Consider the following 16,229-nt stretch of genomic DNA (forward strand, 5'->3'; position numbering starts at 1 on the left):
ATAGCAGTATAATACTGGCTATTTCCTCTTTAGCATTCTTATTAGGTTACACATGCAATTTAGATGTAAAAATCCTTAAAACCCATACATATTCTCATTCTCCCCCAATATATTCTTGCATTTCTAATATTCTCCTCACTCCTTCACTATTTTTTTACCTATTTGTTTTGGTTACAAATAAAATAAGGCACCTCCAGGTACAAGACTTGAAACATCTTATGTCCAAAAACACACACAAAAAAAAAGGGGGGGAGGGGGTGACAAAAAGCATGACAACTGAAAAACAAGTTATATAAATCAGTTTCATTTGGAGAATACAGACAAATTGAAGTTAAACACAAAATAGAATAATATATACCAACTCCTAAACTGCCCTGCATTTATTATTGTTATTTGGATTTTTCATTTACCAAGATCACATAGTAATTCTCCCCAAATGCTAGCTGCTCCTAGATCTTTGTAATAAATACTTATGTAAAATTTAGAACTGATACCTCTATTACCACGAATATTCTGAAACAGCTGATATCTATACGAAAAAAGATGCAATAGAAAAGGTTTTTAAACCTGTGGTAAATTTGCCAGCATCAAGTCCTGCATCAAAGAATGAATTCAGGAAGACAGAGAGAGCAATACAGAAATGCCAAGAGACCTTCATGGATTTACAAATACTTCATATAAACAAATTTTCAAATAGCTTTATTCAGAGTAGCCTTTCTGCTCTATTAAACATAGCAAACAGCTGCCAGATTTATTCAGACAAATAATCAACAACCATAGAAGTAAAATGGCAGAAGAAAAAGGAATTTTGGCAACAACTCCACAGAGGACCACAGCTATTCTCCAAGTGCACTTCTATGTGCTTGTGGTTCTGTATGGCCAGTCAGGAGGAAAAAAAGCCCTCAGTCACAGTAAAATATACAAAAACTCTATCAAAATATCACAAAACAAGCAAATATAAAAACAGCGGGGGGAAGAAGCACAGTAACCTGCCTTCCTCTCACTACAACCTCAGCTACAATTTTTACAAGGGAACAGTTTAAAATAAATGTGCCACAGCCTCATTCAATCACTCACCTTGGTTTGCTGAGCAGGTATAAAGCAGAGGCAGGCTTTAGCCAGCAAAAGGTAAGAACAGCAAATAAGTATCAATTGGTTAAGAAAACAAAGCACAATCCTAACTTTTCACTGCAGCCATAAGCTTAACTGAAAATGATCTAAGCGATATTTAAACTACTTTCTTAATCATTCAAAAATACAAAAGCAAGAAATGCTCAAAACCAATAATTAATAATACATAGCATTACTCATTGGTGTTCTTGACTGCTTGATGGATATACTGAGTTTCTGAGCCTTATACAGCAATGAGACAGGATCCCATGGGTATATTCTCATCTCAATGTGAAGAGATTTACACATGTAAATCCCCATACATTGAGATAGATGAGTAAACACTATTACATTTGAATGCATCCAAAATGTAATCGTTTATATATTAAAATATCCAAGAATCATATCCAAATTACGGGTAGCAGTATGGACTATTCCATTTAACACACAGTCAAAGCTAAGTACAATTTTCTCTAATTGTTTTGTATAAAATATTCAAGTCACTGAAAGCTCTTACGGAGGTTTGTGTTTGGACTAGCACCAGAAACTTACATCCTTTAAAGGCGCAACATTAGAAGAATGCAGAAGTATATAAAACATGTCACCTTTCTAAAACAGCATTCCAACAAGAATTTTTTTTATATGAAGTGTTTGAAAGGAAAAAGATTGAAATCATCTTCAAAGTAGCTGAGGAACAGGTACACTAACAGTATTTAAAAGCAGCCTTTGAATAAAGACTAGTAAAGACAGACACCATATCAATGTATATTTGGTTTATTTCCTTGAGCTGGGATTCCAACTTTCTGCTTTACTGCTAGCAGGAAAGATATTCACACTTCATGATAGGAAGCCAAAACTTGCTGAACCAAAAGACTGTTTCAGGGTGAAGAGTGGGCTTTGTGCTTTTAAAGGCACACTGAAAAGCTGTCAAATACCACTGCACATTTTTAAATTAAATCATTAGTATCAGACTGAATACTAACAGAGACTAACACAAACAGCTACACTGGAAGCACTTGCTGTACGCTTGGAAATTGAAAGGAACACAGCCCTCTTCTCATCCAAATACATTTATTGAAGCTGCTGAAATATTTCTCACCTTGCTCCTTCTTAAAGTCTTTCTCTGACATAGTGACAGGCAAAAGCAGTTCTCCAACAGGGGGCTGAATGTTAACATTAAAATAATCATCCTTTGTGCTGGGAAAAGAGAAATTACAGAGAATCAACGAAGTGCTTCAACATAGATTAATACATACATATCAGCTCCAAATTTACTATGGAATCTATAAACAGTGTAAGAACTACCTGCATGATTTCTACCTTTTTAACCCCAAAGCCTGCTAATTTCTTACATCAGTAAAGCTGATCCATTTTCTCCAGTACAAATGTAGTACTAATATAGCATGCATGCTCTTGTATTTCTGAAAATGTAACCTTTACTCGTATTAATGTTTATTTGTGATCTATAAGGCATCACACTCAAACTAAATGCTTGCAAAGGACAAATTATTATGCATTTTACAGTTCCTTTAAAAGAACGGTTGTTCACAAATTCTGTCATCAGCACCAGCAGTCCCAGAAATAGGGCTAGACCTAGGAAAGGTTTAATTTCAGAAAAAAAGGATTATTATTGTCTGAAAAAAACCCCAAACAAACCAAACAATAAATTTGAGAGTAAAAAAGAAATACCTTTGATCACTTCAACTTTGCAACATTTTGTATATTTAAACAAAACCACACAGCATACTGGTTGATGAAAAAGCACACTGGAAAATCGCGGAATTTGAGGCAGTTTTCATAATGGCAGAGAGTTAAAAAAATTACTCTCAGTAGTAGTGTACTACTATCAAATGCTATAGATTCCTCCTTAAGAAATAAATATCATACAGTGAACTTTGTCTTCCTATCCATTCAATTCTCTGAGTTTCCAACTATCTTGTTTTGGAGTTCTTCAAGTCTACAGAAACTCAAGATACATTCAGTCTGCTATGTTTGATTGACTAACTATACCTAAGGGATTCGGCTAGCAATTCAGGATCAGTAGATCCAGTCAGAATCTTTGTTAATGCTTTGAGGCATGAGAAATTTTTAGAGAAGAACATTTTTGTTTTTGCTGATGTACCAAATAGTCAATACATATTGATTGCTGATATGCCTCAGATATCCTACTTAAATATAATGATACAATCATTAGAATGGAAAATATATTTCATCAATTAATATCTATGGTATTTAAATTAACCTCAAACATCTGTTACTGATTTTTTATAACTCTGCAACTTCAAAATTCTAAAATAAGATAGACTGATGCAAAAACCAGCACTAGGTCAATAAAATAGAAAACATACATGTCTCCCTCCTAAAGATGCAAGATAAGCCACCTGAAAACAGGAAAGCATTTTATGGTCCTATTAGTTAAAATTTTAATACTTACCTTAATTACCCAATTTCACAAGCAAATGCTTAGGGACTAGTACATTATTACTTTCTGACTTCTGATGTGTTATAATTATGTTTATGGATGCAATCTCAAGTACGGGCTTTTCAAATAAAATTCAGCATTAATGTTAACTTTGTTGAAAATTATTATTTAGTAAACATACAGTGAAACAATCTCTTCAAACCTGGCTAGTATTTCATTTACAAAGAATCATTTATGAAGTGTTGTTTTTAAAAATTTGCTTAGCTAACAAATTCTCACTTTTTTTCCTATACTACTTTAAATACCATCCATCTCTAAAGTCATTAGCATACTAAAAGAGCAGGGATTGTTTGACTGGCTAGCCTGATCAAGTGCACTGTGAAATAAGAAAGCAATATTTTTTTCTTTAATTTTTCCTTTGAAAACTGATCAAGAACTCCATCAGCTTAAGAGCTGAAGGAAGGGTCTTTAATCAACTGCCTCTTAACTTTCTGCTGTTTATATACACTACTTGGACTACATTACTGAAACTTTTAACAATACCTTCATTGGTATTGTTCAACTGATCATTCATTTAAGCAAGATGTGCACTGCGTAATTCAGCATAAAACAGATAAGCAGTTTTATGTACAATGATTCACGTCCTGCATTGACTGGACATACCATTTGTACCTAAACTTGACTTTTAACATCAATGTTTAGATTGCTTTGAAATGCTCCTAACAATCTTTTCACAATAAGAAGGAATAAAAGTATGTGCATAGCTTGGGTTTTATATAGCTGTAACTGCTCAAGAGGACCACTCAACACTTCTGCTGTTAACAAACTTTTCACTTCCCTTTCCCCTAGTGATTAAAAAGCTAATAGATATTCTATGATAAACCATGAACTCTTCATAGTCTGCAAGCAGAAATTCTGATTGTTGTTCTTCAAAACCACTTTGTTCTTAACTTCACTTTAGCCAGCATCTGGTTTACTTTGCATTACTTTAATTTCAGCATACCTCAGTAAATTTTTTTTCAGCCAGAGAAAATCATTCTCACTTTTATCATTCTCTTTATCACACACTTTACATGCTAAATATACAGCTTTTGTTTATTGATCTGCATCTCTTTTATTACATCTATATTAGAGATCGAGTAATATCTTAATTTAAGAAAAGTCATTTCATAGTTCCATATAACCATAGATCAACTCAAGTCAGAAGGGGCATCTGGAAATCACTTGGTCCTACCTCCTGCTCAACCCAGGGCAACCTTAGTTCACACTACTTAGGGCCCTGAACATTTGAGCTCTGAGTATCTCCAAAGATGGAGATTTCATCAGATACCTAATAATAAAATTGACTCTTGCAGTACAACTACATAATTTCCCCCAATATCTAGTAAACTAAATTTCAGTGTATTTAACTTATTTATTTATACTTTGAATACTATAATTAGTATAAATGACATTTAAACAAAAAACTGCAGAAGTGGTTTGAAGCTTGAACATTAACATTTAAGAATCTGGCAGACAATTGGTTCAAGCCTCACTGAAACATATCTCAGGTGGTGTCGCTCTGACTTTCCTGGAAGATCAAGCTGAAAAGCTTATCAGAAAAAAAGCAGTTTCTCAAGCCAACAAACATAACTGGGTTTAGATTTAAAAAATTAAAGACTGCATTTTCTGGTATTAGCAAATGCAGCTGATGTTATATCCTTAGTGGAACATGTATGCTTAGTGAGAAGTCTGAAGAAGGAATCTCTAAAAGAATCAGACAAATAGGGATGTCCAAGAACAGTACCTTGCCACTAGTTCGCATAATCTGTTTTGTATTTAATCGTGAACTTAGGGGCAAATAACATTAGACATCATTACTCTTACTGTTGCCTTAATAACTGTTAAACTGTACATACTCTATTTTTAAAAGACTTACACCATTTTCATGATGTAATTCCAAGGATCCCATGAATTTATCTTCTGATGTACTCAATTAAGATGAACAAATGAGAGATGATAATGCTCCCACAGGAACACAGGGAGACTTACCATCTCCATGATAAAAGACACCACAAGACTAACATTCAATCCTTTAGAAGACACAAAGTTTTAACTTTTCTTCAGATGGCTGCGGTGGGAGCAGCTAGCACCTGCTGTTTGAAAACAGTGTCCATTTTCCTTATTCCCCCTCTCTTCTCTCATTTTTTTTTTTTTTAAAGGATTGGCTCCAAAATGTTCAGGGGAAAGAATTTCTCTGCCATAACAAAAGACTTGAGGACAATGATGGCAACATCTTGGTTAAAACTAACACAAGTAATATTATCACTTGTGAATGAGTACTTACAAGATTCCACAATGGCAGTTTTTAAAGTCTTAATTTTCAAAGCTTTTAAAAAATTATTATTCTAATAAGAGGCTGGGGAATATTGTTCTTGCTATTTATATTACAGTTTTTCGTTTCACTCCTAGTAGCTGCTTCACCCAGAATACATCTATCCAAAATGAGCTCATGATTTTTGTCTTGTATTCAAAAAAAGTCCAGAGATGGTAAAAAAAAGAATGGAAATGGAAGAGCAACACACTAAGTTCCTGCAACACACAGAATGGAGAAGTCTAGGAGACTTTGCTCATAGTCTTGCTGAAGAAAGGAAAAGACTGCATCCTGCTTCTACAAGAAAAAAGGCTAGGGTGATATAAGAAATGAGAGTAGTTGTTCATGCCCAGCCTTGCTTTTTCCAGGTCAGTTATCTATCTCGATATAATTGCTTTCTGGAACTGGGTCAACTGACTACTTTAGAGTAACAAAGTAAAGAGAAGAGTACCAGATTGCTTGTCTTAATATCCAACATCTGTAAACAACTTGGTGCTTTGCTGACAAAGCACTAGGGAAGTAAACAGCAAGAAACAAGTGAAAATGCAAGTGACAGTGATGTGAAGACAGTCCTGCATCTCTAATGTTAGTTTTTAATATATTCCATAACACATTCTACCACATAATTTTAATCAGATGCTTTTCTGCATGCATTTACACCTGAATGTATGCTTGCACTCAATACAAATACTGACTGCTACCCAACTGATCTCCTTCATTTACTCCTCTTTGCAGGCAGAAGTTCTGCTTGGGAAGATTCCTACATCAACACAAAGTAAGGTAAGAGAATTTCTCATTGCAAAAAATCTCTTTCTTGGAAAACAAAATTTAGAGCAAAAGCTTCTACGATAAGGTAGAACCTGCAAACAGCAGATTGAGTAAGGTTTTCAAATCTCATTCATGGAATTTACTTCATTTAAGAAAATGCTAGATTCTTCCTGCTACACCAACCTCTTCCGGAATAAAGAGAGCAAAATGGTCTCTTTATACAGTCCAGGGCAGATGAGGCAAACACACAGCTTTCTTTTCTACCAGCATAACAAAAGTAGAAGAGTATGTACAGGGTCCCAGCTCTTCTCATAACACTGGGATATAGGAAATGCCAATATAAGGTAACCAGCCTGTGCTTGTAAAAACATCTGTCGCATGTCACACTATTTTCCTATGATCTCATTATTCTGAGCAAGAACGGAAGGCATAGAAGTTGTTGCTTTCATTCCATTTCTCTTTCTTCTTGGGAGCTCTGATTGTACTCTTTGCACTTAAAACTTGAGAAAACAAGGGGAAGAGATGTTTCCTATGCCAAGTTGTTTCAAAGAGAACTAAACAACATCCTGCATACTTTTCAAAAGAATGGGGAGAATAAAACAGGTTCTCTGTAAATTACTTTTATCTTCAAAGCTGTGGTTCTTTTACAGGTTTGTGAACAGCTAAGAGAATTTGGAAAGGAGATGAAAAGAATAGGGAAGAAGAGGTAAAGACAAGCTTCCTTCCCCAGCTGTTGTAAACAGGACGTTTTACCTTTAGTCACTTGCCTGACACCTACAAAAAGCTGGAGATTTGCCTACTGGGTTCTACAAATGCAGACAGGAATCTGAAATGCTAAACACATGTACACAAAATAGGATACAGGCATGTATATGCTGTAACTCTCTGTTTCTGTAACCTTCCTTGCCTTTCTTCTCTAGGGATTCAAATGTCTTCATTCCAAGGATCCAAGGCCAAATTCTGACATGGCAAAGCTCCCAAATCTTTGTTCAAACATCTAAGGAAACTGGTAAACTCTGAGAAAGACCTCAGAATATCTGAAAAGTAGAAACATGCAGGATAATAAAGATAAAATGAGACACAGCAGTAGGATTGTTAAGATGGTGATTACTAGGAGCTCAAGGATTCAAGAGGAAACACACTGATGTCAAAATATATAAAATCTGACAAGGAAAAAAAAAATCCACAGTCAGTGGAGTACTGCAGTCAACCTGTAACATCAAGGATCCATTCCGATCTTTCTTTTCTGCTCACTGATGCCCACCTGCTTAGCAAAGACTGAGGTCTTTTACTAGGACGGTGAATATACCAATGCTTAACTAGGATTCAACAAGCTACCAGACTACCTTGCATGTGAGTTAGCCAATAACAAATTGCTTTATACTTCTAAGTTGTGTATATCCTGCTTGCAGAATCTGAACAAAGTAACCCAGAAAGAAACACTAACGCTCACAAAATCTTTTAAAAGCCTAAGTTCCTCCATTTATTCCTCTTTAACTTTCTGTTTGAGATGCATTATTGTGCAGAACACCAGTGTGGTGTTCTCTGCAAGGACATGGCACAAGAAAAATAGCAATGAAGAGATGTTCTCCTTATGAGTACATAGTGTTAACATCCTAATACACATTCTAAATGAACGCATTAGGCACAGTTTTCAAGTTAAGGTGTTTCACCTCTTTTTAGACGTGTGATCTTGGTAAGCTTTGCTTAATAAAAATAGTATTTATGAGGGAGGTCTTTCAAAGCTCTGCCCTTCAAACCTCTCTCTATAATGCAGTTTCTCCTTCATTGTCCTTGATTTGTACAACAAATTCAGAATGAGATCTAAATATTTTATTACTCACGTTAGTTTTTTTCTTTATACAGTTTGTACTTATTGAACCACTAGTACAACAGCACATCCCCAAGCAGAAAGGTAGTGTTTGCTATGCAAAACACACAGTCCATGATTGGCATGTAAGACCAATTGATCTACCCATTACCACTATCTCCCTACCCCCACAAGCTTTACTATAAAGCTATTGATTTAAACACTGCCGATCGGTTTCCATTTTCTGATTTTGGGCAGGCCAATTAAGAAAGTGAGTAATTGTGATTACACTGCTTCAGGATCAATTACATTTGATGCAAGACAAAGTGCTCCTCTTAGAACAATGTAAAGAAAATGATTATGATCAGGAACACTTTGCTGCTGAACACGCTTCTAACAAAAATGCAAAATAACTGACAACGTCTTTCATAAAGATATGTTAGCAGGAAATACAAGAATATCGACACCTTTGTGTGCACAGTATTTTAACTACATTTTGACAAACTTCTACAAGTCATTCTTCCTTCTGGATAAAAGCTTTTTAAGAAGTATGACAAGTTAAAAAGGCTGCAGCTGAGTTCTGAGACATCGCCCCCAAAACTTTACACTGCACAATTTCTTCAATGATACTGAAATCAGTAAGAATTTGAACAATACATGTTTTAACAGTAAAACAGCAAATTTAATGCAAAGAACATTTTACCTATTTTTATACTATTTTCTAAGAACTAGTGTCAAAGACACAAGGCCCTATCAATTAGCAAAGGAACAAAGTAAGCAATTCCTATTCTTAATTTAATTTTAAACTTAGCTTGAGCTTTGTCATTGGACTCACATTGTCCAAATCATTAAAATGAATACACCACTGAGGTCTGAGGCAAATCTATTTACAGTGATGTTACTCATAGTCTGGTTGGTGTTCAGGAATATTGATCTGTCTTGTTTGTCTAATAGGAAAATAATAAACAATTACTAGGCAATGTTGGAGAAAGTAATCAGTTTTTATATATCACTAATACAGCAGACCTCCCAAAACATAAAGGTGATGATCTGCATAAAATCAATGTGTTATGCTACATTGCTTATCCTCATCACTGCTAAGATTCTTAGCAATAAATGGTATAAGTTTGGAATAGAATCATTAGTATACTGAAAATATGTACTTGAAAGAAAAATATCTGCTCTATTTAAAAAAGAATGTTCCTACTTGATAAACTGAGCATATTTTATTTAAAAAACCTCAAAATATATTTAGGGAAAGAGAGCCTATCATTCTGAAGCAATTATGAAATTGCATTGCCCAGAAGGGAACCTCCCTTCCCCAAAAAACCTAGCATCAGGCAAGAGTCCGAAGCTGTTTCCAAATTCCAGCAAACAGCATACAGACCAGCTACAATAATGTGATGTACATAAACTACATGCTGCAGACATCTTGCTGGAGGTATTAATATCTTTAAAATGACTATGCATGAGCATCCATTTTACAGGAAAAGGTTTGAGGAGTGGAAAAAAAATTAAATTCAATAGTAAAATCTCTTTACCCCTAGAACAAAAAATCTTATTTTAGCAATGGTTCTTCTGGAGTCATTTGGGTACTTCTCTATTTTTAAGATTATCCTGCTATCTTTAATAACCTGTAAGTTGTGCAAACTGTGCTTAGTAGTAGCACACTAAAATATCTACAGGATTCAAGAAAGGGGTACAGAACATTCTCAGTGGAATTCCCCTAAACTGGAACATGGCAATGTGAACGTCTATTCAATATTCTTTTTTTGCAGAATATAGAAAGTAGCGCTTCTTGCAACAAAATATGTCAAAACCCATTATTTCAAAGTAGTAAAAAAAAAAAATAAATTGTGCAGATCTATTTAGTGCCTTTGCATAGTTTCAAAGACTATATAAGCCTGAATAGCTCTTAAAAGAAGTTGTCTAGCTTTCCCCCACCTGATCATTCTAATGTTTGGACACTGTGATGTGACTATAAATTTTCTCTGGTTTCAAATGCTAGTTTATAACAGAGTTCTCACTGGGTGAACAGGTTCCCTGCTAGCCTAGAATGCAACAGGAACTCATACAAAGGAGGATCCTTAATGTGCCAGTAATGAGGATACGAAGTGTAAATCAGGAGTATAAGACAAAATCTAGTTGGCCAGCCAGTTACTTGTTTTTATTCTCTCTCTAATACTTTAAAAGAATCTACAGCATGAGGAATAAGCTTCTTTGGCCAGCAAATTCTGGGGTTGGTTTCACGCAGTCACATTATATAGATCACAAACAGCCATAATAAGCACTCAAGGTAGTAAAATTAGTGACACTATGTGCTTTTTTGCTTGTGATTTCTTACAAGGAAGAACACACACAAAACACTCCAGCAGAATAGTCAGACCTGACCAGTCCCTTCAAGGTGGTGTTATCAAGAAGAATCCCAAGAAGAGGGGGAAAACCAAAAATAAAGCTCAGAAACAAAGTAATTCTAAATCTGAAGAGGAGTTCATGCTTCTGCTTGGTATCATTTACACCAAGGGAAAAACAGGACATCCCAAACACAACCTGTCAAAGAGTTTTTGAACTTATACATGTGATTCCAAACATAGATTTGAGGTTCCCATCAAATCTGTGTTTTTAGAAGCAAGTGTTAAAAAAAATTGGAAGCCTAAGGAAAACTGATAATCCATGTAATAGTAAAACCAAACACTAATTATGTCTTTTTTCTCTAAAAACATCTTGGGTATACATCACGTTGTGAACTGTTGTTCAATTCTTTAAATACTTAATGAACAGCAAGTACGCTACTTCCAAGTAAACTTCCAATACACACTACTTTTGCCTTTCAAGAACAAAAAATTACCCTCTCTCCCCAAGAACTCACCATAACTGGAAACTGGCCATCTGAGCAGAATCACAGAAGTCAATACCCATTGAAACTGTAATGGATCCCGCAGGCTCAAGGCACTCTACATGAAAACATTTTGAACAGGTAAAGTACACATGCAAAGCAACAGAAGATCCCAGATGCAAACCCCCAAACTCCACATAATTAGAAAACCTATATTAAAAAAAAAAAAAAGCTCCATAAAAAAGAGTCAATACTTGTAGTTTTATTTCAAGTAGGCATCACTCAAAACACTTGCATGTTTAAGTGTCTTGGATTGTCCTTCCCCAGTTTATGCACATCAGATGTTGCCATTTCAATCTTACAGCCCCACCATCAACAAAATAAAGATTTGTATTAGAAAAGCTAGGAAAATTATTTACAGCAAAATATATTGAAGTTACATCCTTTTACTTGTGTACACATCCAGCACTGAGATTTCATTTTCACTAACACCAGTTTGCAAATTCAGTTAATAAATAGTAAAACACAACAAATATTAATAAAATTTACATTACTACACACAGTAATGGAAAAAGAAGTGAACTTAAAATATTTCATGATTAGTGTGGTTTACTTATTTCTCAATATTCTGCTTGCATTAGTTATGGAAGAGAGTAGAAAGATCATGAACCCAAAATGGAAGATAATTTTGTGCTTTACAAGCAGTGCAGACTGAAGCACTTCTCAAAGTAAGGTATCAAGAGACATGCTCATTCTTAGTTTTTTGGCTACATCAGTATACTGTTTCCTCAATGTTGTAGAGATAAGATGTTTTAGAGGTATTAAAAACAAGCATTGGAGCAGAGTTTGACTTCTCAAGATTACAAGAAAGAAAACCTAAAAGCACAGTTAAAAGAGAGGAATTCAAATAAAAATGATTGGGCAGGCAGAAAAATGTCTAATTTCTAGTTTATTCATTAATGTATCTGACCATTTTCAGTAACTGAAGAGTAGGCAACTGCTCCATGACAAAAGGAAACAAAATTTAACTCTATCAAGTTCTGAAAAATACGAAAACATGGAGGTGATACAGCTAGGCAAAGATTAAACTAATGCTAGGGAATGAATAGAAAACAAAGTATTTCAAGAAGTCTGTGTTAAAGCACTGAAAGATTACAGGCTCCAGCTCAAATTCAGACTAAACTCTACCAAAGTCTTTGAGCTTAATGTTTTCAAACAGGGTTTCAAAGGCACCTAGCCAACAAGAAAATACTGCACACAAGGACTTCGGTGAAATAATTTGGCCCGTTTCCACTGGCAAAATCAGGACAATTGCCAAGGGCAATTGCAGTGATGGAGGCAAAACTAGACTTATACTCCAGTACGAATACCTGTCTACACTGACACTTCTTCTGTTGGTTCTGCTGGGCAAGTTACAGGATGTGTTTTCCAAATGCTGGAAACACAAAAGGTAGTAAGAACAGGGCATATAAACCAAATTATAGATAAAGTGACAAAGCAACAGAAAATTTGCATTCGAGCAAGAAAAGCAACATTTTGGAAGGAACTACAGAGCTTATTTTCTGCAGAAGAAATCAACAGCTTCAGAGCACAGATACACAATAATCTCTTTCTTGGGGAAATAAATACTTTAAAGGGTAGGATTGTCTTGTGGAACTCAAGAAACATGAACTGGATAACTTATTAATTCCAGATTTTTTTCATGTTTTTTACATGAGGGAAGTGAATGCTACTGTTCAGTGTTATTGTGAGTACAGTATCTCCTGATCTTATTTAGAGTAATACTAGTCTTCTACTTGTAAGCCTTTGTGACTATTTCTTTAAATGTTTAAAGGGAGGGATATACAATTAGGCTGATGGTCAAAACTAACTTGAAATCAGAACTCTGCTCTGGTCTTGTTATCTTGAAGAATAAACAACAAACAGTTCACTTAACACAAAAATTACTAACTTTCCTAAAAGTAACTGTCTTGATCAAGTATGTAGCATTATCAAAATACAAATGGTTCCAAAATTTTAACTCTGAAATAAACTGTAGCATTGTACAAGTACTTTTGTAGCTATTTGCTGTAAATCTGTGTAGCCTTTTCAATGTTAAGAAGATAAGTATTTCAATAGCATACAGCAATTTAATACCAAAACATCTTTTTAAAAACTGAAAACAAAGAATACTCTTTACTTCACTGTTGTGCTTTAAGAACTTGTTTCTGTATTCTTCTGACATGATACAGATTCACATAATAAGGTAGCTCATTAAAGGAGAAGTAATGTGTCTAAAGTACAGGAGCTTGTGTCAAAAAGAAGTGTGTCTATCCTTTCCATTTATATTATGAAATAGGGACACTTTTGTTCCTTCTGTCTACACCACAATGTCCTAAAACAAACAACTGCTGAGAAAAGAAAGCAGATTGTGTGCACAGGTACTACCCTTGAATAAAAGTTGCTACAATCTGTGTTCTTTCTCAGGTTTTCTACTCTTTTCCACTAACAAATTTAGCAAAACAGCATCCTAATCAGAAGGTAGACAGTAAACCAATTTAGGTTAGGGCTGACTAGAGCATTGCTTTCTACCTAGTCTAAGAAGCCACACTTTGTGGAAGTATGGTAGATGCAAACTAGACTAAAACATATACTTCCACCTCACTGCCAAAAGCTCACAAGGGAAACAATGACAATACTCTGAGCCTCCAAAATAAATATTACATCTACAAATGTTTTTTAAAGCTTGGAAAGAAAATAATTGTGAATACATAAATCAAAACCTCATTCTTAAGAGTAGCCCATTACAGCCATCCTGGACTAAGGCTGTAAGAGAAGCAAAATTTGTAGGGAGACAGAAAAACTTTATTGTATCAACTGGAACTGATATAATATAATTGATATTTGAACAAGCAGGTAGGCTTTCAGGCATGGAAGTTCTGATCTAAGGAGTTATTTTCAAAGTCAAATACAAGCAGTGGAAAGCTGAATGAAGTCTTTGTTAAAATCAGATTATCTAAGAAAAGACAGTAGCATGAGAGTGTGTGTGTATGTATACAGACATATGTATATGTCTGTATACATACATATATATGAGTATACATATGACTATGCAAAACCACTTTCCTATATTTGAAATTTTGCAAAAGGTTAAGATTCTGTATTTTTAAAGATAGGACTGGATTACCTATTGGATTAAACTCATGCATCCTCATGCCTGGAGGCAATTTCTTCTCCTTGATGTGAATATTCTCTATCTTTTGATCAGTTGTATTTGTTACTGTCACTTGCACAGATACCATACGATCACCAAAAATGCCTGGCTGTCTTGAGAAGTGATAATGAGCTGCTAATCCTTTTCCACTCATTCGATGAAGCAGTTCATGTGTTTTTGTTGGCACAGAGACTGGGGCAGCGACCTGTTAAGTATAAAACAACAGTTGGTGAATGTTGTGAGTGAAGAACAGATAAAATGACAATTAAATATTGCACTTTTCACTCAGCTAGAATGCCTGCTTTCTAGTCGGAATTTTAGTGAACTAGAAACATGTAAGGACATATTCAAATGCATAAAAAAATTGCAGTAATAGATATCAGATAGTAAAGCCTAAAAATAACACTTCTGGTGCTGAGAAATAGCAGCTTTAACTTTGTTGTATTTGCCTCACTTTCCATTATAAATCTGTTTTCAATATTTTAACTCTACAGTTATCAACTAAATTATCAGAAGTTTTTTTTTATGAGTTACAGTTAAAATAATTGTTTCCAACAAGAAGTCTCTTTCAATTCTGTACATCAGAACTCAAGGGTGACCCCAAGCCCGCTATGTACTGTGAAAGTATGATGAAAAATTGTCCTCTCCTTCTCTTGTTAAAACCACAAAAAATGTTGCCTAACAATTACACCAATCAAATACTAAAACCCCAGTTGTATGGAGCAGAAGCATGTTGCCACTTTTTTAACAGTCTTGCTGCAACAAGCAGTAAGAGAAATCCCCAAAATGTTTGGGTCCATTCTATCCTGAAGAAGTAGCTTGAGTGAAAGATGTTCAGTGTGCAAACAAATTCCCAGAAGATACTGCTGATAAGGAAATCTGAAATCATGAGCTCAAAAGTACAAAAGTAAGGAATATGCGGAAAACTGCAGAAAAGTGAATTTGAATTCTTTAAACAAGTTTTAAGGAAAGGTTAGGAAATTACATGAAAAGTAACACCACACAAACAGAATATGGAGGTTGAAAAAGCCAAACGCTCAGCAAAAAAATCCCATTTCTCTGGTCAATGCACTATGAGCTACTGTTAGATCTATTAGCTATCTGTTAGATATATCTGTTTATCTGTTTCCACAGATGAGAGTCCATCTTCTCTTGCCCTACCCATAGCCCTGAATGTGTAACTAAGTGAAAGAGAAAACTGCAAATAGCAGCATGTTCAAGACTCCAAGCAGCTAAGCAAGGAGAATGGGCTTTTATCTTGCCTTTCCTACAAAACTCTTACAGTTTGCTACATTTTCCTGAACGCCACAATTAACATTGAGGGGCTGATCTGAAGACTTGGTAAATGCTTCCAGTAATAAGGGAAGCTGGTAAGAACTGGGATTTAAACCCACAAAGTGTTACAGAAATGGGAAAGTATGTGGAAAACATAAGGCTGTAAAGAATCCTGTTGAAAAACTTCAGAAGTTAGAGAGCACATCACAAACTTGATCTTAATCTCCAAGCACCAGCTTCTGAACTGGAAAGGCAGGCTAGTAATATCCATCACCTTAAAGGAGTATCTGTAAAGATCAATTAATAAATGTTTAGAAGTGTGAGCACTACACTGACGAAAGCTGAAGAAAACTATATAAGGAACTGATTTGAGTGTGTATTCAGAGGTGGCTTTGGAAGGTGCATTAAGTTTCATACATATCATAACTGAATGAAGAATAATGAAGGAAAAAAGGCAGAAAG

General features: G+C 35.0%; 1 protein-coding gene across 4 annotated transcripts in view; it reads right to left on the reverse strand.

Moving 5' to 3' along the window:
• The window catches only part of AP3B1 (adaptor-related protein complex 3, beta 1 subunit), a 161,447-nt gene that overhangs the window by 16,661 nt on the left and 128,557 nt on the right, over window positions 1-16,229 (reverse strand). For 3 of the 4 annotated variants that reach the window (XM_010582852.1, XM_010582853.1, XM_010582851.1), the window contains 3 exons: window positions 14,466-14,697; window positions 11,333-11,417; window positions 2,210-2,307 (listed from right to left, as the gene is read on the reverse strand). In XM_010582852.1, the coding sequence (XP_010581154.1) occupies window positions 2,210-2,307; window positions 11,333-11,417; window positions 14,466-14,697 (415 nt within the window). Of the gene's footprint in view, window positions 1-2,209; window positions 2,308-7,607; window positions 7,691-11,332; window positions 11,418-14,465; window positions 14,698-16,229 lie in introns of those variants that run through there. The other variant, XM_010582854.1, reaches the window with a different exon arrangement.

Source organism: Haliaeetus leucocephalus, unplaced genomic scaffold, assembly GCF_000737465.1.
Source record: "Haliaeetus leucocephalus isolate CR32 unplaced genomic scaffold, Haliaeetus_leucocephalus-4.0 Scaffold849, whole genome shotgun sequence".
In the NCBI taxonomy this organism is placed as follows: domain Eukaryota; kingdom Metazoa; phylum Chordata; class Aves; order Accipitriformes; family Accipitridae; genus Haliaeetus; species Haliaeetus leucocephalus.